Source organism: Fusarium falciforme, chromosome 4, assembly GCF_026873545.1.
Source record: "Fusarium falciforme chromosome 4, complete sequence".
NCBI classification, from domain to species: domain Eukaryota; kingdom Fungi; phylum Ascomycota; class Sordariomycetes; order Hypocreales; family Nectriaceae; genus Fusarium; species Fusarium falciforme.
The window spans coordinates 2,106,357-2,130,809 of record NC_070547.1 but is presented as its reverse complement, the minus strand read 5'-3'; the positions used below and the strand labels follow the sequence as shown (position 1 = coordinate 2,130,809).

At 53.9% G+C, this 24,453-nt stretch overlaps 6 protein-coding genes across 6 annotated transcripts; 5 read left to right on the top strand and 1 right to left on the bottom strand.

Annotated features, from left to right (window-relative positions):
• Nucleotides 1-4,833: 4,833 nt before the first annotated feature.
• NCS54_00541100 (C-CAP/cofactor C-like domain-containing protein) lies at nt 4,834-6,168 on the top strand (the record flags this gene model as incomplete). Its single annotated transcript, XM_053150916.1, has 4 exons — nt 4,834-4,963; nt 5,023-5,183; nt 5,241-5,915; nt 5,965-6,168. 4 exons carry the CDS (start codon nt 4,834-4,836, stop codon nt 6,166-6,168), a joined length of 1,170 nt encoding a protein of 389 aa, XP_053006891.1.
• A 226-nt stretch (nt 6,169-6,394) lies between these two features.
• On the bottom strand, nt 6,395-6,820 carry NCS54_00541000 (Mediator of RNA polymerase II transcription subunit 9; the record flags this gene model as incomplete). The annotated part of the gene is made up of 1 exon (XM_053150915.1): nt 6,395-6,820. One exon carries the CDS (start codon nt 6,818-6,820, stop codon nt 6,395-6,397), a length of 426 nt encoding a protein of 141 aa, XP_053006890.1.
• A 699-nt stretch (nt 6,821-7,519) lies between these two features.
• NCS54_00540900 (Phosphoglycerate mutase) lies at nt 7,520-9,476 on the top strand (the record flags this gene model as incomplete). Its single annotated transcript, XM_053150914.1, has 4 exons — nt 7,520-7,550; nt 7,807-8,159; nt 8,233-8,614; nt 8,668-9,476. 4 exons carry the CDS (start codon nt 7,520-7,522, stop codon nt 9,474-9,476), a joined length of 1,575 nt encoding a protein of 524 aa, XP_053006889.1.
• Nucleotides 9,477-15,211: 5,735 nt separating this feature from the next.
• On the top strand, nt 15,212-18,264 carry NCS54_00540800 (Hypothetical protein; the record flags this gene model as incomplete). Its single annotated transcript, XM_053150913.1, has 2 exons — nt 15,212-15,515; nt 15,572-18,264. The coding sequence occupies 2 exons, from the start codon at nt 15,212-15,214 to the stop codon at nt 18,262-18,264; spliced, it is 2,997 nt and encodes a 998-aa protein (XP_053006888.1).
• An 802-nt stretch (nt 18,265-19,066) lies between these two features.
• NCS54_00540700 (Prenylcys-lyase domain-containing protein) lies at nt 19,067-20,936 on the top strand (the record flags this gene model as incomplete). Its single annotated transcript, XM_053150912.1, has 4 exons — nt 19,067-19,160; nt 19,277-19,797; nt 19,843-19,938; nt 19,989-20,936. 4 exons carry the CDS (start codon nt 19,067-19,069, stop codon nt 20,934-20,936), a joined length of 1,659 nt encoding a protein of 552 aa, XP_053006887.1.
• Nucleotides 20,937-21,792: 856 nt separating this feature from the next.
• Nucleotides 21,793-24,436, top strand: NCS54_00540600 (Hypothetical protein; the record flags this gene model as incomplete). The annotated part of the gene is made up of 2 exons (XM_053150911.1): nt 21,793-21,811; nt 22,023-24,436. 2 exons carry the CDS (start codon nt 21,793-21,795, stop codon nt 24,434-24,436), a joined length of 2,433 nt encoding a protein of 810 aa, XP_053006886.1.
• Nucleotides 24,437-24,453: the final 17 nt, after the last annotated feature.

Genomic DNA, 24,453 nt, shown 5'->3' with positions numbered 1-24,453 from the left:
GAACAACAACGATCATGGTCGATAAGAGCAACATTCTCTGAGTTCTACCTATTACTTGTTCACATTGTCGTGGTGAGTACGATGCTGTAGTCGAGAACACAATTTGGTTAAGAACAAAGGGCAGGAACATTCCATATATCTCCCAACACCCGCACACCAGGAGATGGATGTGAACCATGTCCAGCATACCGTCCTAGGTAATAAATAGGTGAATTCATAAGAGGAGCAGTATAAATAGCCCGAGTCCATCTCCTCAGCCAATATGTTTCGCATCTATCAAACACCCGCATCCCTTCCAGACATGTCTCCCTCTCCAAACATGCCTTCCCCCCTGGATAAGCCCTTGCCGGACCTGCCCCTGCAAGAATTGTCCCTACGAGACCTACCCTTCTTCCGCAATGTCATCAGGCCTCGGTCTACGAGACTCTTGGTTCCTATCATTCTTCTTACCACACCAGAGGGCGTTGAAATGTCAATCAGACACGCTCCGCCTTGGAGGCGGATGCAGCGCCAGGTTCCGAAGGCGCCGTCAACGATAGGAATCAAAGGTGATGCGAGCGGCATGACGACCGCCGTCTATAGCGTTAGGGGTCATGCACCCAAGAGGGAATGCGAGAGTGGTGGTCACAAATACGGTCTCCGTTTCTTTGGACGAGAACACTCATGAAAATTAGTATATCCCGCACTATGCTTGGGGATAACACCCGTCGATAGGTTTGATGTCTACCATGACAACTCTTACAGCGCGGCTTGTATCAGCCCGCAAACACAATATTTCCTTAAATCAGCGTCTGATGCCTAGTATAGCCTCAAGTAGCTCTTCCCAGATTTGATACATCTTCATACTACCCCTTTTCCCAGAACACTTGCCGTGTTTCTGTTTATAAAGTCCTTGCTCTTTTCCTGTGACTCTCTTCTTCGCCGAAGCAGGGCTAAGCAGGCCGCTTCGCTTCCAAGCCTCGCGCCTCATCTTGACATGTTCGTTTCGCTGTATTGGTCTCCAAGCCGGGACGTGCTCTGGCATAAATGTCTTGTTGTCGGGCGTGGTGATGGTTATTACAGGGACCTTGGGCTTCTAGCCGTGCGCTGTGTCCCACGAAACTCGTCGTGATAATGTTGTTGATTTGCCTGGGAGTGCATAATGGGCCCCGGGCACCTTGCCGAGTGAACTATAGTAGAAGCCTGGTCCGTTTGATGGGACGTGACGATATGTTGGTTGTTTGTTCTCTCGACGCATTCTGCCAATCCTGTCGGTCCAGGCTTGCGGGACTGTACTTGTTCGCTGGTGTTTTGCCATGTTGTGCAGTTGCTGGGTGCTGGGGATGTCAGTGTGGATGTATAACTACCCTCACCCATCCAAGGGGTTACCAAAAGTAGCTATTGAGAGAACGAGGTCGTAGAAAGATAAATGTGAGTTGAAATGTCTATCTATATATACCAGTGCCTAAAACAAAGTATTATTCACATTAAGCCCTTGCTTTCATTCACTGTCGTTGTAAGTGGGAGTGGAGGCCATGGCACTGCCAAAGCCCGAACACGCAGTGCAAAATCGACGTCATTCATTCTTTGGTCTTCTTTCTCTCCTTGAGGTCTTTTATGCCTCGCGTCAACCTCGTGTTTTCCAACAACGTTTGCAATCTTGCTTATCTGATATCGCATCCGCGTTGTCGTGATATCTGACACTGCCAGAAGCAAACATACGCTTTCGCCTAACCTATTCATGGGCCGTTATTGCCTTCTCATGGTTTTTATTTGTTTGCCTGAAAATTCTCGTCTATTTTCATGGGCCAACAACTAAGATCACACCTTTTTCATTTCCTTTTCGCAAACATCGACACCTCACAGCTTGGCCGCTCAGCACTTATCTTCAGCCATCCCTCTTTCACCCATCATTTTCACTTGCCACCATCTGCAAGCCTTTCGGATCTTATTTAAGACCTCTTTCTACCGGTCTATATAGAAGGTATCCGATCCGGCCTCGACGTCATCAAAATCGAACATTATAGAAACCGAGCCTCTTGCGCAAGTCAACATCAGCTGGCCTGACAAAATGGCGCCTCTGGAGCAGACTGCTTCCGACCAAAGGATGCATCCTCACACAGAGTCCGAGTTGCCGTCGACAACTGGTCCAGATTCGGGAACCAGGATCCACGGCTAGCAGTCTGGGATTCCTGCAATTCCCGAAATCACCCTCACCACACCCGACGGCGAAACTCTCTCTATCGCGGACGCTCCAGCTTGGAGGCCCATCAGTTATGACCTAGAGATCTTCGGCAGACTACAGCAATGGAGAGAAAATGGCCTTCTCAATCCTGCTTGGGCAATGATGCCAACACAAGTGCAGCGCGAGAAGAGACGAGAAGAGACGACGACGGGCAAAGAAACATGCAGACAAAATGGCCGCGGTCACGGCAGAACATTCGAAGCATGGATAAGCAAAGGAGAGTGTTGCAAAAACGGTTTACATGGTGTCGATGGAAAGATCATGTAGATGAAAGACCATTGGGTGGTGCAGAATACCTACTCATGGAAAGTTGATTCGACTCTTGTATCGGGATCCAATCGGACATAATGAGATTCCAATAGCTCAAGCGTGATACAAACCGGATGACGGGTTACGTGGAAAGCCGTGAGGTTGTATGCCAACAGTTGGCGTTATGATGTGAACGTTTCAAGGCAGAGATAGACGTCCCATGATCTAATGAGGAAGACAACTACTGGACGACTGACAACGGGACCGGCCCGTGGAGACCGACGAAGCAAATCGCGAGGCCAAGAATCGATGAGATGGTGGGCGTTGCGCGTGTCAAGCTGCATCAAGGGCGTGGTGATCTGGTGATGATCATGACGATGTTGAAATTGCCGTGGCGAGAGGTCGCTCAAGTTCCGACGGAAGGCACCGTGACCTGCCACAGGTAAAAGCTAAGGTGTGGGCTTCTAGACCATCCGTTGGAAGGAGCCGGGGAGTGTCGTGGGCTGTGCACCCGGTTGCAGTTGCAGTTGCTCGCTCTTCATCTGCTGGCTCCGGCTTCCCTTCCTGCCTGTCTACCAAGTCCTTTCGAGGCTCCCTCCTGCTTTATTTCCTCTGCCCCGGTCTTCCGTGACTCCGTCTCCCCGGATCCACAACGTCCTGAGGTGTGCTTACCTTGCAGGATGCTCGCCAAGCTTGCCTGGATCACCCATGTTCACGACACGATCAAGGTCCATCGGATGGTCCAAGAGCTGAAGCTGAGGAATCTTGACCACTTTCACTACATCGAGGTCTAGTCCCAAAAGCGAAAACGAAAACGGCGTCAAGAGTTGCCCAAGAATTCCAGCTTGACAGCTTCTAGAGCCGGCCTACTGACCTGCCTCGAGCCACTTTGTTTGAGGGGTAGTTAATCGAACCCCAGGTCTCTCGATTTCTCCATCCAATGATGCAACCTTCCCCAGCGCCAGTCCAACTCGAGAAGCTGGAGGCACCCTAACGGCGCCTCTCGAGATGCTCCCCGCGCTGCATGGCGTCGATCACAGCACACGACTTGACAGCCCTGGGCGCTAAGGTACGGAGACGTGGGAGGGTCAATCCTCATGGCTGCGCTACATCCGGAGCTCTAGCGGACTGGCAATGACGGCAAGCTTCCAAACATTGTCAACGAGGCTCTGCTGTCGTTGGTCCATGCCTCTCTGATCCAGGTCCAAGATGCCGTGTCCAGGGTCCGTACAACGTAGTAACACACCAATATCCCGTCCTTGGTTCAAGGGTCCCTCCCCAAACTCCCGATGATGGGCTTCTCGACCCTATAATCGGCCCACGTCGAGACAGCATTCAGCACCTTGCAAGCAACATCTACCTGATGCTCTGTCAATCTGCTTCGAATTGCTCCGAACGAACATGGATATGGGCATGGAGGACAGGCATTGACCCACCCAGGCAAAGGGTCCAGAACCCTCTCCACTGTCACTAACTTGCCGTCGTCTGCGCTGCTGCAAGAGACTAGGGACGGGCAGAATATGGTATGGTCCCTTGTGGTGGTGCCACGACCAGACAACAACACCACGCCTGCAGCGCACTTCCCGCTCCGTCCACCTCGTTCCACGCATGCGACGCCCGCCAGATATCACGTCCGCGAATACCTTGCTTGCCGAACCATCCATCCATTGCCTCCGTCCATCCATCTCAAACACACGCAACCAACAACCTCTACTCCACATCTAGCCCCCGTCGCGAAATCGGCCGGCATAGCTCGTCTCTTCCCATTCTCGTCCACCGGACGCCGCGCCCCATCAGGTGGCATTGACGTCACCGACAGCGGCTGGCTCGACCACATCTCACGCCGAGGCTCATTGAGGTGAGCAACTTTGTGGCCATACGGGGCAAGGGACGAGCCTCGATTGTTCTGGGGTAAGAGAGTCCTTGAGACACATATTAACGTCGCCTGCTGCGGCTCATTCTGCTTCCCGGTGAGTGATTGTCAACTCTCCCTGCTTCTGTGTCCCGTCTTGCATATCTAGCAACCGTCCTTGGTGAGATCATCGCCAGCCACGCCCTCCTTCACCTGCGTCCCTGTCAGAATCATCACATCGGTTTGGTGATCTGGTGACACAAGCTTCTTGTTGCTGTTGCTGCCGCTGCCGCTGCCATTGCATTGCATTGCATCTGTTGTACTTGAACACATCTGCAACCATCGTACTTGTAACGACTTCACGACCTCTCGTCATCCCATATCTACCGCCCACCTCCCCGTCCTCCCCGCCTACCTCCCTGTCTTAACTACCGCACATTTCTTGCAAATCGGATTCCCAAAGTCCCATCCAAAGTGAACAAAGACCTTCGTATTGACCGTGTCCGCGATGGAAACTCAGACTCAGACTCAGGCGCACCCACACGACCCCTGGGCTGCCACTCATCAGTTCATTTTCCGAAGAGCCACCATGGATCCCAAGCAACGGTTCTATCATCACTTCTTGGAGAGCGTAACAGGTGAGATTTAACTCAGTGCTCTCATTTCTGCTCGATATACCTAACATTGGACCCTTTAGTTCACCAAGATCTGATCGAACAGCTTCCCTCCATTGCCAATGTTGGCGGTGAGCGTCAAGAGGCCATTGACCATATCCTAGCTGGTATTGCCAAGCTTCAGAACGAGGTGGCTGATGCCGCTGACTTTACCCCCTCTTATGATCGAAAGCAATACTCTGAGGTCGGTTTCCAATCTCATCTTGTTGACGCCTTGCCAAACTGACACTCGTATTTCCAGGCCATCAAGGCTTTGCAAGACAAGCTCAATGAGACTCTAGCCAAGATCACACCAAAGTCGCGATTCCAGTTCCGACGCACCACCAATCATGTCGACATGGGCGCTCCCGAGAACGATCCTCGCCTGAACCCGGGCAGCCTCTCTCGCAGCAAGACGCACTCCGTGAACATCGCGCCCAGTGCTCCCACAACAACAAATAAGGAGGACATTCTGAGTGAATTGCCTCCAAAGGGCACTTACAAGAACTACAATGAGGAGATTGCTCGGCCCAGCGCCTCTCCTCTTCGCAAGCCCAGCTTCTCGGCTGCCAAAAACATCGGCATTTCCAACCACTCAGGCCTCCATATCATTATTCCCTCCTCGGCAGCTCGCGCCACTGCCTCGGGCAGTCTGACGGATCTGAGCAACTGCATCGTCGACATGTCGATCCCGACAGCCACGGGCGCTGCTTTCCCCGGTCTTGTCATCAAGAACGTATCCAACAGCCTCATCGTCGCGGGCCGCGTCAACGGCCCAGTCCATATCACAGGGGTGTCTGATAGCATCCTGGTGGTTGTAGCCAGGCAGGTCCGAATCCATGAGTGCAGCAACGTTGACATCTACCTCCACTGTGGAACCCATCCCATTATTGAGGACTGCTCCGGTATGCGGTTTGCACCGCTGCCCAACACATATGTGAGTATTTTCATGGCTATTAACCAACTCGGCTAACCTAAGCAAATAGGTGACGGAAGCGGATAAGCCAACCGAGAACCAGTGGGATCAGGTCGACGACTTCAAGTGGCTCAAGGCAGGCCACAGCCCCAACTGGACGGCCCTGTCCGAGGAAGAGAGGCTCGGCGCGGAACTCTGGGAAAAGGTGGTCCCAGGTCAGCCCGGGGTCAGTGTCGAAGAGTCGCTCAAGAAGCTTGGCATTCCTCGGAGGTAATGGACAACAGATACCAGATCGAATTTGTTCCTTGGGGCCCATGGGTATACGGACGGTGTTTAGCGGGATATGTGTAAATAGTCAAGGTCAAGCGCAATCAAGATGAACCTCCTTTTACTGTACTTTCAAAACTCCAAACGCCTTGCGCTAATGCAATTGCATTCTTGCCTTTTAGATCCTCCTGGCATTAGATCGCTCTCTTTCCTTTCTTGGTGCCATTATTGTATTATGTCTGCATTTTATCGGCGGCAGCGACGTCATCTTTTCTCTCCTTGCCTGCGGCCTCGTCTCGTAATTTCTGAAGCACTGTCCTCTGCATCTCTATGCGAGCCTCAAGCTCACGGATCTCTTCGGCCTGCTCCGCGATGGGCCTGTTCATGTCCGGAAGCTCACGGACCTGGGCGCGAGCTCGTTGCAGTTTGTGCTTGAGACCATCGGTCGCCCCTGGGACATCCTTGAAGGAAAGCGTAGGACCGCCTGGAGCATTGTGACCGGTCGTACCTGGGGCGGGCTCTGTGGTGATGCCGGCCGAGGACTGGATGCCGGCACGGACACGGGCGAGGACGAGGGAGAGCTCCGAGAGCGCGTCGAGAGTATCGGGAGAGAAGGTGGGCGGAAGGGCCAGCGGGTGTGGGCCAGATGACGAAGACATGGTTCGTTTTAATGGCTTCAGTTTTTTGCTTTGACCGCGAAAAGGCTCGAGGGGAGTAGTTTGGAAGAAATCAGGCGAGTGCCGAACCGGGCTGAAGTGAAGTGTTGAAAAGGGCAAGGAGAGGTTGAGGCTGACACACGTGTTGTTGAGAGTGGAAGACAACCGGGGAAGAGAGCCGAGTGGAGTGTGTCTTCTGTCAGCCTTGCATTGACTGCATGAGAGACAAGATAACTCCCGTTATGTTATCGAGGATTGTCGATGATGGTGGGAAAATGGACGAGATCGATTGGGCCGATGAGCCGCCTGCAGAGGGAAGATGGAGTGTTGAGCTGGGGGTGGACGGTCCGAAAGAAAGGCGCTGTTGGTGGGTCTGGGGGGGATGCCAGTGCAAGGTTATCATTGCACTGTGATACATTCACACTTATATAGTGTCTGTACAGTGCCAATAATTCTCATGCCATCAGACCATGACATACCCCCCCACCACAACTAACGTGTTTCCTGCGAAATCGTCCGTCTCGCTCTGGGCCCATCAAATCACGCATCATTTCCTTCACTAACAGCCCGTGTTGCACTCCGCCTTATCCTCTTCTATCCCCTTCCCAATTTTTTCTTTCTCTTTCTCTTCTCTTCTTCATTGCTTCACAAAGCAAACAATTCCCTTCAGAAAAAGAAGCTGAAAAAAACAAGAGCTCCATCATGTCCAAGACCGACCACAAGGCTTGCCTCAGTACGTCGTCCCTCCCATCATGCCCCGCCCCCTCCATCTCCAAATCCGTGCCCCGCGATCGCGATAGCAGCAGCTCGACGACGAAGGCGACGACAACTCCTCCTCGTCCATCGTCGCGGCGCTCCAAGACTGCACCCGCAGTCGTCCAGGAGGCTTCTCCAGAGAACCCGCGGCCGGATTGGATCCTCGTCTTCTGCTTCATTCTCGTCTACCTCGAGCTGGCCTGGCTAATCATATTGCTGTTGCACTCATGCAGTCGTCATTGATGGCTGGGGTATCGCCTCAGAGGAGAGCCCCAAGAATGGCGACGCCATCGCCGCTGCCCAGACCCCCGTCATGGACGAGCTCTCCAAGGACTCCAACGGCTTCACCGAGCTCGAGGCCTCATCGCTGGCGGTGGGCCTTCCTGAGGGCCTCATGGGCAACTCCGAGGTTGGACACTTGAACATCGGAGCCGGCCGCGTCGTCTGGCAGGACGTTGTCCGCATCGACCAGAACATCAAGACTGGCGAGTTCAGCAAGAACAGCGTCATCAAGAAGACCTTTGAGAGTGCCGCTGCTGGCAACGGTCGCCTACATCTCTGCGGTCTCGTCTCCCATGGCGGTGTGGTGAGTTGCACGATACATCCATGCATCCCCCCCTGACCCCTTTCTCGACCATTGTCACTTACACCGCTTGCAGCACTCCAAGCAAACCCACCTCTACGCCCTCCTCAAGGCCGCCAAGGAGTACAACGTGCCCAAGGTCTTCATCCACTTCTTTGGTGATGGCCGTGACACCGACCCCAAGTCGGGCGCCGACTACATGCAGGAGCTTGTCGACACCATGAAGGAGCTCGAGATTGGCGAGATTGCCACCGTCGTCGGCCGATACTTTGCCATGGACCGTGACAAGCGCTGGGAGCGAGTCGAGATTGCCCTCAAGGGTCTGTGCCACGGTGAGGGTGAGGCCTCTGAGGACCCCGTCGCTACCGTCCGAGCTCGATATGAGCGTGGTGGTGAGAAGGACAGGGATGAGTTCCTGACCCCCATCATTGTTGGTGGTGATGAGCGCCGCATCAAGGGTGAGTTTTCTGTGTGTATCTCAACAAATGAGCTTCACCTAACGAGTAACCAGATGACGATACCGTCTTCTTCTTCAACTACCGATCCGACCGTGTCCGTCAGATCACCCAGCTTCTCGGCGATGTCGACCGATCTGTCCTCCCCGACTTTGAATACCCCAAGATCAAGCCCCTCGTTACCATGACCCAGTACAAGAGCGACTATCCCTTCGAGGTCGCCTTCGAGCCCCAGCGCATGGGCAACGTGCTCGCCGAGTGGTTGGGCAAGCAGGGTGTTAAGCAGGTTCACGTTGCCGAGACTGAGAAGTACGCTCACGTCACCTTCTTCTTCAACGGTGGCGTTGAGAAGGTCTTTGCCCTCGAGACCCGCGACCAGTCCCAGGATCTCGTCCCCTCCAACAAGTCGGTCCCCACCTACGACCACGCCCCCGAGATGTCTGCCGATGGCGTTGCCGACCAGGTCGTCAAGCGTCTGGGTGAGCAGGAGTTCCCCTTCGTCATGAACAACTTTGCTCCCCCCGACATGGTTGGCCACACTGGTGTCTACGAGGCCGCCATCATCGGCTGCGAGGCCACCGACAAGGCCATTGGCAAGATCCTCGAGGCCTGCAAGAAGGAGGGCTATATCCTCTTCATCACCGCCGACCACGGCAACGCCGAGGAGATGAAGTTCCCCGACGGCAAGCCCAAGACCAGCCACACCACCAACAAGGTGCCCTTCATCATGGCCAACTACCCCGAAGGCTGGAGCCTCCAGGACAACGAGGGTGTCCTGGGCGACGTCGCCCCCACCATCCTCGCGGCCATGGGCCTGCCCCAGCCCGAGGAGATGACTGGCAAGTCTCTTCTCCAGAAGGCTTAATTTGCATGAGATCATGAAATCCCGAGGGATTGGTGTAGTAGTAGTTGCAGTTTTTGATGATGGCGAAGCGTTGGGCGTGTGGGGGTTGCTGATTGATGTGTTATGTGCGAGTCGATGCAATGGCTTTGGAGTTGGGATGGCATAGAGATGAGACATGCTCGACGATGGATAGATATAGAGTCGACGATTCAAAAAAGTAAAAGTAGCATTAGAGATGAATAGGATTATCATCTCATGATATCAACCCTTCACCCTGTCTTGGCACCTATATGTTGTTTGTGATGATTATGAATATGGATTCGGCTGGGAAATGGGCCAACGTCTATCATGGGTCCGTCATGGGTCTTTGTAGGATTCACGGCTTCTCATTCCCAGACCACAATTCAAGCTTCGGGGGGGGGGTTTCTATCATCTGTCAGTATGCCAAGGTGCTTATAGCTTCATAGGTGCTTAATGAGCCTCTCTTCCATGCTTGTTAGGTAAGTGGATTTGTTTCAAGGAGCAGGAAAGACCCATCAAGGCCCAGCTAGACCACCAAAACTCAATGTTAGCTCAAGTCCAAGAACAGCACTCACTTTTTGGCGATATATAAGCCAAAGAAATAAACACATTATGCGTTACGGGGGTTAGCGATTATGAAAGAAGCCCAGAGCGGCGATAGCGTTGAAGTCCGACAACTCTCGGACAGGTTATATGTTTCGAAACGTCCAAGAGATTCAGAACCTTTGTATTGTTCGCTTCGCATCACATGAGCTGTCATGATCCACTGGGCCCTTGTTTTCTTCCCAGCACAAGATCTGCAGGGTCAACCCTCTCAATCCGGGGGGGTGATCAAAAACTGAACAGGTAGGCGGACAGCCGAGGCTGGGTCCACTGCCTCAAGACGAACTGCTGCAGATTTCACTTTAGCCATCATCGACAAGGTGGCCAAGCAGCTCACGTGCTCCAATTGCGAGATCCAAGCCCGCCTGTCTTAGCAAATGTCCCAGTTGATCGGCCAATGGCAGTGGCAGAGTTGTAAGAGCATCGATTTGAGGCCAAGGTCCCCTTTCAACAGTCCCACAAACTTCTAACAACTGACAGGGCTCCCAACCCAGCTGGAGATCTTGTTCACAAGCCCACAAGGCTCGTAACCCAACCACTCTCAAGCACACCCCTCTCCCCGAGGTTGATAACCATCCAGGGGCAGCCACATGGCTTGAACAACCATCCACCAGGGGACTCAGCCTGATCAGACCCTGGTCTCATGCATGCCGGAGTGGGACCTCCGGGCTGCCGGGGTCTTGATCCAAGGTGAGATGCGGGAGCTAGAGGGCTAGTGAAAGAGAACAAGCCAGCTGATGCAGAAATCTCCCGAGATTCGTGTGCGTTGGTGTTGATGCCAGAGCCTCTCCGCGATAGGGCTGCGAAGATGGACGTGGAGGTCAGTCAACCCTCAGATCGGGAAGGGGGAATGACCTAGGAAAAGGTTCTGGACCTGAGGTCTCGAAACCTTTGACTCTGCGCATCCAAATCCCTTCCATGAAGCTGCCAAGGCTGAGGGTGCGAAGGTAATGTTCCGTAGGTTGCGGTCTAGCGCTACGCTTCGCATGGTCAGATCGCGGGCCATCCGCGCTGACGGTCTCCAAGATCGCGTGCTGTGCCGTAGATGTCCAAATCTTAGCTTCATGGGGCCGTCCCGTAAGCTATTCCAGGCCGCCTGGGTATCACGGGTTGTGTCTCCCCACCCGTTTGGATTTTCTGCGCCAGCCTGACAAACGATAACCTATCTCAAGGGCGCACAGGAGATCATCAACTCTCTTTGGGATGTGGCACAGAGATGCAACTCAGATTCCAAGATCCATGCTCCCTGTGAGCGATTGGCCGCAACACCATGCCGTACCTGGCTTCAGGAGGTGTGGCACAGCCGAGTGAGTCCACCGGGCGGTCCGCTCGCCAGTACCGAGTCAACGGGTGGCCAAATAAGGCATCTTGACGGTGAACGGGTGATCACCATGGGAATCTCGAAAAGTGTCATGCTTCGCTGAGGCCGCCGGAAGTGGGTAGGGAGCAAGAGGAGGGGCAGTCTCCGAAAGAGAAGCTCCTGGGCGTTTCAGAGGACAATGATCGACACAGGATGCAAGATTTGAGCTTCCAAGAGGTCCTCAAGGTCCCACGAACGTGGAAACATCGCATCTTGCTGACAGACCCTAGCCATCTTGGTCCAAGAGCGATCAGTTCTCCAGCCACAAGCTGCACGAAGGGTCCTCCCGACAAGCTTCGATCTCGGCTACCAACGCGCTTCCTCGAGATCGTGAGCGAGTCTGGCAGAGTCGGAGCGCCAAGTCATCCAATGGGAGCGGGCATGTTCGCTTAGATCCGATAAGGCGTGGCAAAGCATGCGTGAAGGGTCCGTTGCCACTTGAACAGACGGTGTTTTGGTTTTGGGATTAGATGACGTTTGTCTCGAAAAACGGACATGTCGTTGCCACTGAATGAACAAAGTCCTAGGTGCGTGTCCAGATCCGTGATCGTGGGGCCGGCCGGGTGCTTAGATGGAGATTTTGGTGTAGCAGATCAGTCAGGGGGCTCTGGGCGGAAAATTGCCGGTATCAAGAGCTTGATGAGCCCTCTAAGCAATTTTTACGCCTAATAATCATGGTATCAATATCTTTGGCATCTTTCCTTGCTCTTCCGTCTCTCGCGGTCAAGTGAATCGAGATCTGGTCCATGGAAAGTGCTCGAACAATCGCCAAGCAGGGCCTGACGATCCTGGGCACGCGAGGACCCTGAGTTTGCACCCCGGGTTCGACGTCATGGCGTGGCCGTTCGAGGGAAGTGATCTGCAAGGCGCAGAGCCTCAGTTGGTACATTGATGACAGGTCTGGCAAGCCGAAGCTGTGCGGACCTCGTTGGATTCGCAGATCATGTTACCATCTCCACCGAAAGGCCTCTTGAGCCATCTTAATAAAACATGCCAGGGCACCAGACCGAGAAACTTGGAAAGAGAGTTCACGAACGTAGGGGTTCCAGCAATACGCGTGGCCGACAGGTCCCGTGTGTGACACCGCCCTGCCTGCATGGCCGACTCCCCGAAACAAGGCGTGTCAGAGCCTAGCCATCGAAAGAGCATCATGAGACTGTTCTGTGCTGCGTACAGGAGGTTGATGGAGGGCTGAGAGGCACGTTCTAGCAAGGCCGCCCCAAGCCCAGAGTCGGGCAATTCGTGCCCGTTCCTGGTCAAGAGACTGCTAGAGATTGACAGTTGATGCAGATGTGCTTCCTTTCGTATCCAGAAGATGCGGAGGTAGGGGGGCCAAAATAACCCGACTGCCGTTGCGGTGACTGACGATCAATTGCCTCGCAGAGGTTGGTGGACAGCCACAGGGTAACATCCTTATCACTGGTTCCTTGTGTCGGTTGCGTGGGAGCAACCAGGCAAGGATTCGAGTGTCGCAACCCAGAACAGTCTGCGGTTTGACGTAAGAATGGGGCCATGGACAGTTAGCGGTAGGGTGAGCACCACCGAGTGTTGGCTACAAGAGAGGTCGAAAGTGAGGCTTCTGGTGATTGACTGGAAAGGCACTGATGCGATGAAGGAGCAAACCCTTGATCTCTTAGGGAGTACGTAAGGTCAGTAGTCAATCTGAATGCCGAGCTCGCTGTCACAGTACAGTACGGGGCTCCGGCTAGTTCACACAGCGTCCGCGAGAGTTTGACAGGTGCAAGCGGACCTGTGGGAGGCACCTGCCTGAGGTCAGCAGGCCCGATGACCGACCAAAACCAAGATCAGCAAGGCCCTGGCAAAGTTGGCCCGTTCCTCGTGAGTTCTCATGTATGATTGGTTAAAAATGGGCTACTAGTCCCCGCACTCGGGGCGTATGCGAGCTGACAAGGCCGAGGGTGTGGCTATATATCGAACAACGACCACTCTGACGGCTGCTGCCGGTCCTCGTTGGTTGCGGATTGAGGGATTGAGGGCATTCCCGACGGCGTCTATCAATGCCGGGGTGTGGGCGCATGATACAAGTCGGTGCGCATGTACGCTAGTACAGCCCGTTGGAGGAGGTCCCTGCTTTTGGCCCTTTCTGGACCCCCGATGGTCTTTGATGTCTCTGCTTCTCCAGCAACTTGGAAATCGGAGCAATGAGCGCTTGATCTGCCTTTCTAGCTCTTGCATGCTCCTCAAATCCCCAGCCCTTGGCCGCCTGGCTCACTCGCGATACCGCACCGCCGCCGCGCCCCGGGACTCGGATGCCCTGGCGGCGGCGACGACGACCTTGCTGTACCTTGTTTTTTTGGATCGAGGTCAAGCTTGCATGGGGACGGGTCGAGCAAATTCTCGTCCGGCCAATGTCTTTTGTTGTGGAGGCCCTGAATGCCCTCTTCCTCCTCGTCCACAGTCCTGCCCACCACCGCCCACTGCCACTGCCCACTTTGCCTCCCTGCCCGAGTCGCCATCCATCTCCTACTGTACCTGGCCGTGATCGTTGAGTATCTGTTCTCGACTCCTTCTCAGACCTGTGGCTTGTGTTCTCTCCTCTGTTAATTAACACTTTTGAGCCTCTTCAGCTCACACTGACCCTGTTGTTACTCCTCTCACCATTTTCTCCCCTCTTCCGCCGTGCAACAGTACTCGGCGATTGTTTTCCTGGTCCTCGTTCTAGCCATCCATCCCATCCACCGGCTTCAGTGCCACCTCGGTGCCGCCCTGAGTGACCTCCACGGAGTACCCTGGTCTTCTTATATCGACCGTTGGAATACCGCTTCTCCACCACTCTTCCTTCCATTCATATACCCCTTCACGTCTGCCGGTCTTTCCACGGACACGATATAAGTCTCTACCCACCCTCTCACGACGATTTTCCACGACAACAAGCCCGGCCTCACTCCAGCTTGGAACCGACCTCTGTAACAGCTTCGGCGCGCAATTCAACCCTCAGCTTCAGCCAGCCGACGCACGCAGACGGATTTCTTCAGCTCGCCAAGCCAGAAACTCTCTCGACCACTGCGACAGGACTAGGTGAACATTTGACTCGACGCGACTGATCAACACCATCCGCCTCGAGTAGCCCTGTCACCCTTTCGCGCTTGACTACGAGATCTACAGCACGCCGAATCCCACCAACGTCAGGGTCGTCCATCGGTTGCGGACCCGGGTCGCAGAGTTGTTGCGACGTCTTTTCGCGGCCCAAGCCCAAACTTGGTTGTGGGGAGGATATCCCACCCCACGCCTTTTGACCGAACTACCACGACCAAATCAAGGCATCGCTTCATCTGTCAAATATCACCAAATTTCCTCGGTACCCAGGGTTTCGCTTGTGTGGAGTGCATTTTACCTGAGGTGAGTGTCCCAGGAACACCCGGTGTTTTCCCCCGTTGAGCGTGTGTTACTCGCTCTCATCACCTTTCGTCATATGGCGATAAAGCATCGATCGATCGATCGGTGGCCACACGGCAGCCAATAGCAGCTCTCCTCTACGCCTTGCGGAACCTTCATTGCTCGCACCTCCCGACAAGGCCACCCTTTTATTCTTTTTTCTGATGCTGTTCATTGTGCTAACAGCTGTCTTCCGACCCAGGCTTATTGCCCGCTGTAAGGTGGTCCTAGGCCCTACGCCACAGATCGCCGGACCCTGGGATTCATACCACAACCCAGTCTCGACGACCATTTTTCTCGACATGCCCGACGCCTTGACGTCTAAGCAATGCTAAAGAATCCATCGTCAACTCCTCATTATTGCACATGAAGAACAATGCCCCCGAACGAAATCGCTTCGCAAGGAACCCAACCGCCGCCGTCATCCAAGACTGGCCACCCTCTCCCCCGACGAACCTCGCCAGCCAATTCTGTCACACTACGACACCACCGATTAGCCCGCGATGCGTCTCTTAAAGCAAGCCCAGGATCAGCGCCGCCGGTCGTGACAACGACGACAACTTCTCCTCGTCGTAACTCGTCAGGTGACAGCCATGAGACTGGGCAAAGCGATCCGAATACGTGGTTTGACCACTCAAACCAGAACCCGACTGCCACTTTTGACAGCAACATTATGGATGGTATGAAGCAGAAAAGAACTAGGTTGCATTATGGAGAGAGACTAATTGGTTTATAGTTGATCCTCCCTTTTTCCAAAAAGAATCCGACTCATCGAACGAAGAAAAGCCGTTTCCCTATGCCCACCAACTGGCGCCTCCAAAGCTCACTACGGCACATAGCAGCAGCGCAGATGACTATCGCAGTGTCATTGATGACCTGACGGTAGAAATTCAGAAACTTCGAGAAGAGCTCAAACGGTACAAGCAGCCTGGTCCAGATCTGCTTCGCAAGGAAAAGCTGTTTGAGATCAAGGTCCATGGCTTGCCCAAGAAGAAGAAGAGAGAACTCGAGGCCACCCTTAGGGACTTTGCTGCCAGCCTTGATGGGTCTCCCGATACGTCGTCGTCGCAGAAGAAAAAGAAGTCGTCTCGCCACCAGAATCGAGACAACATGTATTCTGCGTCTGGCTCGTTCTCTAAGCACGCATCGTCGTCCTCGGGGTCCAACTTTCGCCCAGCTGACTCGGCCTATGCATCCATGTCAACAGGCGCCAAGTCCTCGGGAACGTCGCTAAATCGCCCTACCATGGGCTCGCAGGCCAGGTCATCGGAGCAAAAGGTCGAGAGCTACCTGCGCGATATTCCCGAAGGCTTGTACCCGCGACACATGATCATGACGGACAAGGAGAGGAAGAAGCTTGTTGTCCGTCGGCTTGAGCAATTGTTCACGGGAAAGATCAGCGGCCGTCACGCGGTGAAGAAACAGTCCTCGGCACCGAGTGGAAGCTCTGCTGCCCTAGCGCCCGTTGTTGCGGATACTCAGCCGAATGTCTCATCAGCATCCACAGTTCATGAGCCGCCAACCCTACAGACTGGCCAGGAGCCATCGCGAGAAGCCAGAATTCTCCCTCTTGAGCAGCAATCCGGACACTCTGGAAAGAAGAGCCGATCCGGCGGCAATGGATCGGCATCCAACTCGAACGGAGACAACACGGAATCTGGAGGCAATGGCAACAGCACCGGCTCCGGGACCAATCCATCACCTCCGGCACGGCCTCCTCCGGAGCAGCGACCCACACGACCCCTCGATCTTGACCCGGACCGTACTCAAGTTCCATCTGAAAATATGGACTACATCCGCCATTTGGGCTTAGTGCCCCCTGAGTTATTGGCTGAGCAGCACAATCATGATGTCCACCCTGACGCTGAGGGCTGGGTTTATCTGAACCTGCTGTGCAACCTGGCCCAGCTTCACATGATCAACGTGACACCAGACTTTGTCCGCTCAGCTGTTTCAGGGATCAGTGCCAAGTTCCAATTGTCTCCTGATGGCCGGAAAATCCGATGGCGTGGTGGAACTGAGGGCACCAGGTTTAGCAGCGACAGCTCCGGATACAACTCCCAAAAGAGCCCGTCTACAGATGAGACGGAGGAGGGTTCGGACAAGAAACGCAAGCGCCAGAAAACAGGACGCTCTACTGGTGACGAGTTTCAGTCCGGAAGCTCGAGCAAGAACGCGTCCAGGTTTGATCCACAGCTGTGCGCTCCATCCGAAAGCTTTCACTACAAGCCCATGTTTGCACAAGACTCTTCGGGTGGACAGACCTCACCTGACGAGACGGTTTCCTCCTTCGGACCCCCAGAAGACAGCAACCTTGGAGAGTCGAGATGGGGTCTCAGTGGTTCTGGTGCATCCAGTCGCAAGAAGCGCCGCCACGACGGTGCCATCATTTATTATAGCGGAGCGCCTTTCTGTACAGATCTGTCGGGCGATCCAGGCGATATGTCACCAACTTCACAAATGCTGGCTGCTAGCCAGCACCAGGCCTCGTCAGATAAGACACAGCTTCCTCTGTCTCCACCGCGACGATCGAACTCTGGATCTTTCATCAACTATCGGCCACTGACCGATGGTGGTCCGTTGTCGACCCAGCCAAACCCGGCAATGGATGTCGACATGGACGATCCGCCCAGCCTCACAGAGGACACCGACGATGTGAGCGACATTGAGCTTGACTTTGAATGGACTGATAATGCCCAATACATGGAGTATCATCCTCTCGAGCCTTGTGGCTTAGGAGGAGTTCTCCCCGAGGACCACTTCATGGTAGTAGTTGCCACCAAGAGGTCAAAGCAAGATATTCTACCACCAACCTCACGGCCCGACGGTCGAAGGGCGAGCGAAGGTACAGAGGGCGTCATTCGCCGATTGGAAACAATGTCGACCTCATCACCCGTCTTTGGTGCGACAAAGACCATGTCCGTCAGCGAACCTCCTCCCATCGAGATCGAATATCTGTCGGGCCGCATCAAGAGGCTAGCGCCAGTTGCCCTCCCACCCCCTGCCATCTTCTTCCCACCGTTCAGTCCCAGCGACTCGACAGCAGACGAGGACGAGGAAACCTCAGATGACCCAGATGATTCGCCATCACTGAGGGGCATTGTGGGTCGACGAATCGTTCCACACCATTCTGATGGCTATCCTGATGGTGTTGATCTCAGCAGCGGTGACGAAGAGGGCGACGACCCTGACGACTCTCCCGGTCACAACATATACGATGTCAGTCGAGATGCCAAGGTGCTACCGAATCGACCTAGGCAGGCTGTTCGACGCACAAGTAGTGCTGCTGCAGCCGCTGGAACTGCCCGTGAAGAGAGCAAGAGCACCAGCACAGATCCAGCTCTCTCGAGTCGGGACAGTTCTGTCGCTACCGCCGGCGCCGTCGAGAGTGGCCTCAGCAGTAGCGACGAGGAAGACGACGCCTCGTAAATCGCACTAAACCCATGTTCTTTATTACAACAATCAAATTATACGTTTTTTTACGATTTGACGGAGGATGGATAGCGGAGAGTTACAGCCGAGATGGAGGTTTCCGGTTGACTTTCTCCCTAATGAGTCACAACAGATTTCTTTTAACCAGTTTGATACGACCCCAGTTTCTGGTCATGGATTTGTATTTCCTCAGGGGCTTGGGATAGCCCGCATGCATTTAGCTTGGCGTTACAAGAGGAAGGATCATGATTCCCTGGAATAATCTATTACGAATGACCGGTTGCGCACAAAAGCGATGGCCTCAGTATGGATTATGTTCAGGATCCCACGAGTGTTGATACTGATAGGCTTGGAATGTTTATATATTTGAGATACCAAATGCAATTTGTACAGAACTAGAAACATGCCCACTCGTCTCAGTGATGACTTTGTTGGATTCCCCCCTCATGGCTTTGTTGCTTAATGACAATGACAGACTGTCGCTGAGACTTATGGAGTATTACTGGCCCAATTGTTTTGTGGCCATCCAGGATACACAGATCACTTAATGCGTCTAATATCCGATCCCATCCCAGCCGAGTCGAATCAACCCATGGCTGCACTCGTACGTGTCGTTGACCTCAACAGGGCATTCTGATGTCACGTGAAAGTCGTCGCACCTCACATCCGGCCGTTTCCACGTCATTGTCCAGGTAACGAATGTTGCATTGAACACGCTTCATTTCATTCTTCAAGCGTGTCTCTTTTGGGTACCATCAACATCATCTGTACTGGTCTTGGTTGATTTCTATCTAGCAAGATGCGTCTTTCGTGGAGTTCGCGTTTGGCCGTGCTCACCGCGCTTGTCCGTGGTTCGACTGGGGCCCAAGAAGTCAAGAACGTTGCTATCATCGGTTCGTACCACTTTTCATTGATATTAAGCTTACCCTTAAGGCATTGAGATGTGCTCTTTTGTATCAGTTCTGTCTCATATCGCGGTTCAATAAAACTCAGCTGACATGAGCTGTAGGAGCCGGAGCAGCGGGATCCTCGGCTGCTTACTATTTACAAAGATACGCCGAGGAGGAGAACCTGGCCGTCAACATCACCATCTTTGAAAAGACGGGCCGCATCGGAGGTCGATCTCTTACGGTCCCGGCCTATGGTGATGAGTCTCTGCCCATTGAACTCGGCGCGTCAATCTTTGTCGGTGTCAACGCCATCCTGTACAACGCGACTGAGCGCTTCCAGCTCCCCGTGAGCGAACCCCAACGACTCGAGAAGGGCGACATCACGGCCATCTGGGATGGCATCAACTTTGTGTATCAGACCGAAGAGGGTTCATCTCAATGGTGGGGCCTTGCCAAGCTGTTCTGGAAGTACGGCCTCGCGCCTTACAAGGCCAAGAAGATCGTCGACAGCATGTTGGAACAATTCCTCCAGCTCTATGAGCCTCCGTACTTTCCTTTCAAGTCTTTAACTCAGAGGGCACAAGAGATAGGCATGACAGAGCTTACAGGCATCACTGGAGAGCAGGGGCTTGCACAATGGGTGAGTTCTATGGTGACTTGAACCCAACCACTGCTGACCTATAAGGATATCAATCCTCGCTTTAGTCGTGAGATTCTCCAGGCTGCTACGCGAGTCAACTATGCGTCCAACTTGGCCTACATTCATGGTCTTGAAACTCTAGTATGTAGGGCAGCCCGCTTGCGTGATATCTGACACTTACACCGAGTCAGGTTTCTTTTGCAACTGACGGTGCCGTGTCCGTCGAGACTGGAAACTGGCGGATATTTGAGGAGCTGGTACGAGCCAGTGGTTCTACCATCTACCGCAACACGACTGTAGCTTCTATCGAAGCGGCTCAAAAGAAGACAGAGACCTCGTCGCCCAAGTATGTCATCTCGACGAGAGACGCAAACTCCCAGGAGGCCACTCCTGAGGAGTACGGAGTTGCCTTTGACAACATCATCCTCGCAAACCCCTGGCAATTTGGCAACATCAAGGCCGGTGAAGGTGTCCTTGATCGCCAGATCGATGAGATTCCTTACACCAAGCTCCATGTCACGCTTTTCACATCGCCGCTCAAGCTCAGCCCCGAGTTCTTTGGCCTCAAGCCCGGAAGCAAAGCGCCTAGCTCCGTCTACACCACTCTCCGTGAAGACGAGGAGCCGAAGAAGGGTGCTGAAGGCGTTGGCAGCACCGGATTCTACTCAGTCAGCACCCTGAAGTCTGTCATCAACCCCAAGACCGAAAAGCTGGAGTATGCGTACAAGATCTTCTCCCCCCAGCCAGTGACGGCCGAGTTCCTGTCCGCGCTTCTCGGTACCAAAATTCCCAACCAGATTATCTCCGCCAAGGGCGAGGATAAGGATGCGGATACCTTTGAGCCTATCTCATGGTACTACCCTCACGTCTTTTATTCCTATCCCCAAGAGCTGCCGCGTGTCACGTTCGAAGACCCCATCGTGGGCGACGGAGTGTACTACACGTCTGGCATCGAGAGTTTCATCTCCACCATGGAGACGAGCGCCTTGATGGGTAAGAATGTGGCTCGTCTGGTTGCAGACGACTTTGCTGGCATTACCCGCCCAGAAAAGGTGGCCCCTGGCTCGGACGCTGGTGAGCCAGTCCCGGTTGCAGAGGAGGCAGAGGGCATTCATGCGCAGCCCCAGGAAGAGCTCTGATTGGGCTGGACAGATTTGTTTGATATGTTATGTGATTGATGCCGTGAGCGTTTGGGTACAGGCTGCATAACTCGGCACTACTATGCATGAAGGCAACCTGCATTGAGCAGGATGCCTCTCTAGGTTGAACTCAACTACAGTACCTTGTAAGCAATCATTGCTAAAGTGTGAATTTTTGCATGCCAACGAAACCAAAATGATTAGTGAAAACCATGGCTTAGAGCTCTCTTTAACATGAAACAGGCGATTGCCAACCCCTGTTACCATCAAACACAAGTGCATCATCTGGGCAACGTCATTGTCGCCAAAGTTGAGATCTCGAGTGTGGCGCACACCACCCTCTCTGCCGGTGGCGCACGTCAGCCTGTGGCGAAAACGACCCCTCCTTCACCCCTCCAACCAGAGAAATCAACGAGCGAGAGGGAAAAGTACACAAAAAAAAAAGGGCAGCCGCGGCTTGCAGTTGCTTCCCATCCCAAAAGTTCAAGGTTGTTATGACGCACGCTGTCTCCTGCCGCACGCTCTAGCCTTTGATCTTGCCAGGCTATCATTGCCACCTTCCCGTCCGGCGTTCTCTTTGGCCCAGAGGCTGCCTGCGCCTGCCTTACACCCAATCCAGGAAGGAACCTGAACCTGTCGGTCTCGCCTGCCTGTCACTCCCTTGTCGTTAGTCACGTCACACCCTTTTGGCTGTTCGTGCGCAAGTGAACGGCATCACCAACTCTTCTCCTTCTTAATAGCCTATCCCCTTCTCTTCTCTCCCTTCCATACTTGGGCGTATCCCTCTTGACCAGGAGCTTGTCAGCATATCGCACACTCTTTCCTCGTCTGCGTCAAGACCGCCATCTTAGCCAGCATGTTCGTTCTACGGAATGGTAAGTAGCTGCCCCGCATCATCCCCAACCAACACCCGCTTCTCCAGCACGGGCACAAAGGCCACTGGCTGATATTCCGACCTGGTCGCGGCTGATCGCTTCATCTGCCACTTCTCTTTCATTCCACCTGTTCGCCCTTCCCCATTTCGTTCACAGTCCTTCTTCTATCTCTTATCAACAAGACATACAACTAACACGTCGCACTTCACAGTCGGCAAGCTCATCTTTGGTTCAAGCACACAGGAAGCATTGATCGAGCTGCCCCAAGGCCAACTCTACCTCGTCCGCCCTCTGTCGCCCAAGGGCTACTCCGAGCTCATCTTTAAAGATTCCACCATCCGTATCCGTCGCACCAACCAAGACTACCAATACCAACTTACCGTTCAGCGTGTCTTTGAGGAAGGCGAAGCGGAGCTCCTTGCTGAGGAAGAAGGCGAAGACGCTGCGCTCGACGCCCTCGAATCTGAGAGAGACGAAAAGACCTTTCTCCTCGACGAGGCCCTCCACTTCCGAGTCGAGATCCGAGAGAACGGCGACAAGGTCCTAGCTTGGAAGGATCTCAGTGGCGACACCGGTGACCTCTTCCAATTCGTTTGCGACAACTCCGTCACCTCGGCTCAGGTCACGCAGTTTGTGCGAGTATCTCAGCAGTGCCAATACGAGCGCAAGTACCGAAAGCCCCATACCACAGCTTCGCAGCAAGACTTGCAACAGTTCGAGTTTGAGGAGGAAGAGCCTATCCCACCCGCCAGTCCCATCCACAGTCCCACCCTCGCCCGATCTATCGAGTCTGTCGACGATATGCTGTCCAAGAAGAATACCGCCAACTCGGCCGCCAAGCGCGAGCCTGCCCACGTTCCAGAGCAGGAGATTGAGGCCTCCGTCTTGAGTGGCCCGGACGCAAACAACCCTCCTGAAGCGCTGGAGATTTATGCTGCCATTACCGCCGAGCTCCATCTCTTTGACCCCCAGCCCGGTCATTTCGTCCTTGTTGATGACTCCGTGATCGCTACAGTCTCTGAAGTCGGCAAGTGGGAATACTGGCTTCAGATCGAATCCACCGAGAAGCCTTGGCTGGGCACTCCAGTTGTCGCGGATTTCAACCCTGTCTTCGATTTCGAGTACCTCTCCTTCGTATTCAACCACTTTAGCAACGATGGCACCGCTCGATCTTGGCTTCTCCGGTTCAAGGACCAATCAACTCTGGAGAAGTTCCAGGAGGCCATCATGCAAGCTATCTGGGAGAAGCTCAACGAGACCAAGTGGACCAAGATGCAAGACAAGGAACGCGAGTATGTGCTCGACTCGTTTGGAGACTTGACTATGGAGGATGCTCCTATCGAGGAAGAGGAAGAGGAGGAAGAAGAGGAGGAGGAGGAAGAGATCCAGGATGACCGCGTCCAAGACGAGGAATACGATTCCGATGAGGAGAATGACAGCACATTCCCCAGAAACGCCGATGGCGAGGTCAACTCGCAGCTGGCGGTTGGTTACAAGCATGATCGCTCCTTTGTCGTCCGCGGATCCAAGATTGGAGTCTTCAAGCATACTCCCAACAACCACCTCGAGTTCTCTACCAACATTTCCAAGGTCACAACGCCTAGTGGCAAGTTGATGAACCCGAAGAAGGTCATGCTTCACAGCGAGGACCGCGACCTCATCTTGCAGAATGAGATCGACCCCAACAAGCTATACCGCATGGATCTGGAGTACGGAAAGGTTGTTGATGAATGGAACGTGCATGACGATATTCCTGTCGTGACCTTTGCTCCTGAGAATAAGTTTGCCCAGATGACTTCCGAGCAGACCTTCTTGGGTGTCTCCAACAATGCCCTCTACCGCATCGACCCTCGATTGTCTGGCCACAAGCTTGTTGACTCGGAAATGAAGCAATACACCTCCAAGAACGACTTTTCTGCTCTTGCTACCACTGAGAAGGGCTACATCGCCGTTGCAAGCAACAAGGGAGACATCCGGCTGTTTGATCGCCTTGGAATCCGGGCCAAGACCCAGCTTCCAGCTCTTGGTGATCCCATCACTGGTATGGACGTGTCCGCCGACGGTCGATGGATCCTGGGTACAACCAAGAACTACATCCTTCTTGTTGATGCTCAACAGAAGTCGGGCAAGAACGAGGGCAAGCTTGGCTTCGAGAAGCCCTTTGCCGCTGACTCGAAGCCTCACCCTCGACGCCTGGCACTTACACCTGAGCACGTGGCCCAGTTCTATCACGAAACCGGCAAGCCTGTCACTTTCACTCCTGCCAAGTTCAACACTGGTGAGGGAGCTGAGGAGACGAGCATCATCACTGCCACGGGTCCTTACATCATCGAGTGGAACCTGAAGCGAGTCCTCCGCGGAATGAAGGCACCCTACAAGATCAAGCGATACGAAGAGGAGGTCAAGGCCGACGACTTCAAGTTTGGCTCGGACAAGAATGTCATTGTTGCCCTCCCCAACGAGGTCAACATGGTGGCCAAGCAGAGTTTGAGAAAGCCTACCCGGGAGAGCATCATTGGAGATATCCGACTGAGCGATTCACGGAGAGGCTCTGGTCGTATCGGCACTCGAGAGAGTGGTCGCTACAAGCTGGGCAAGGACGACATCGTCAACGCGCCCTACTAGATGGGTTAGGGATCTGG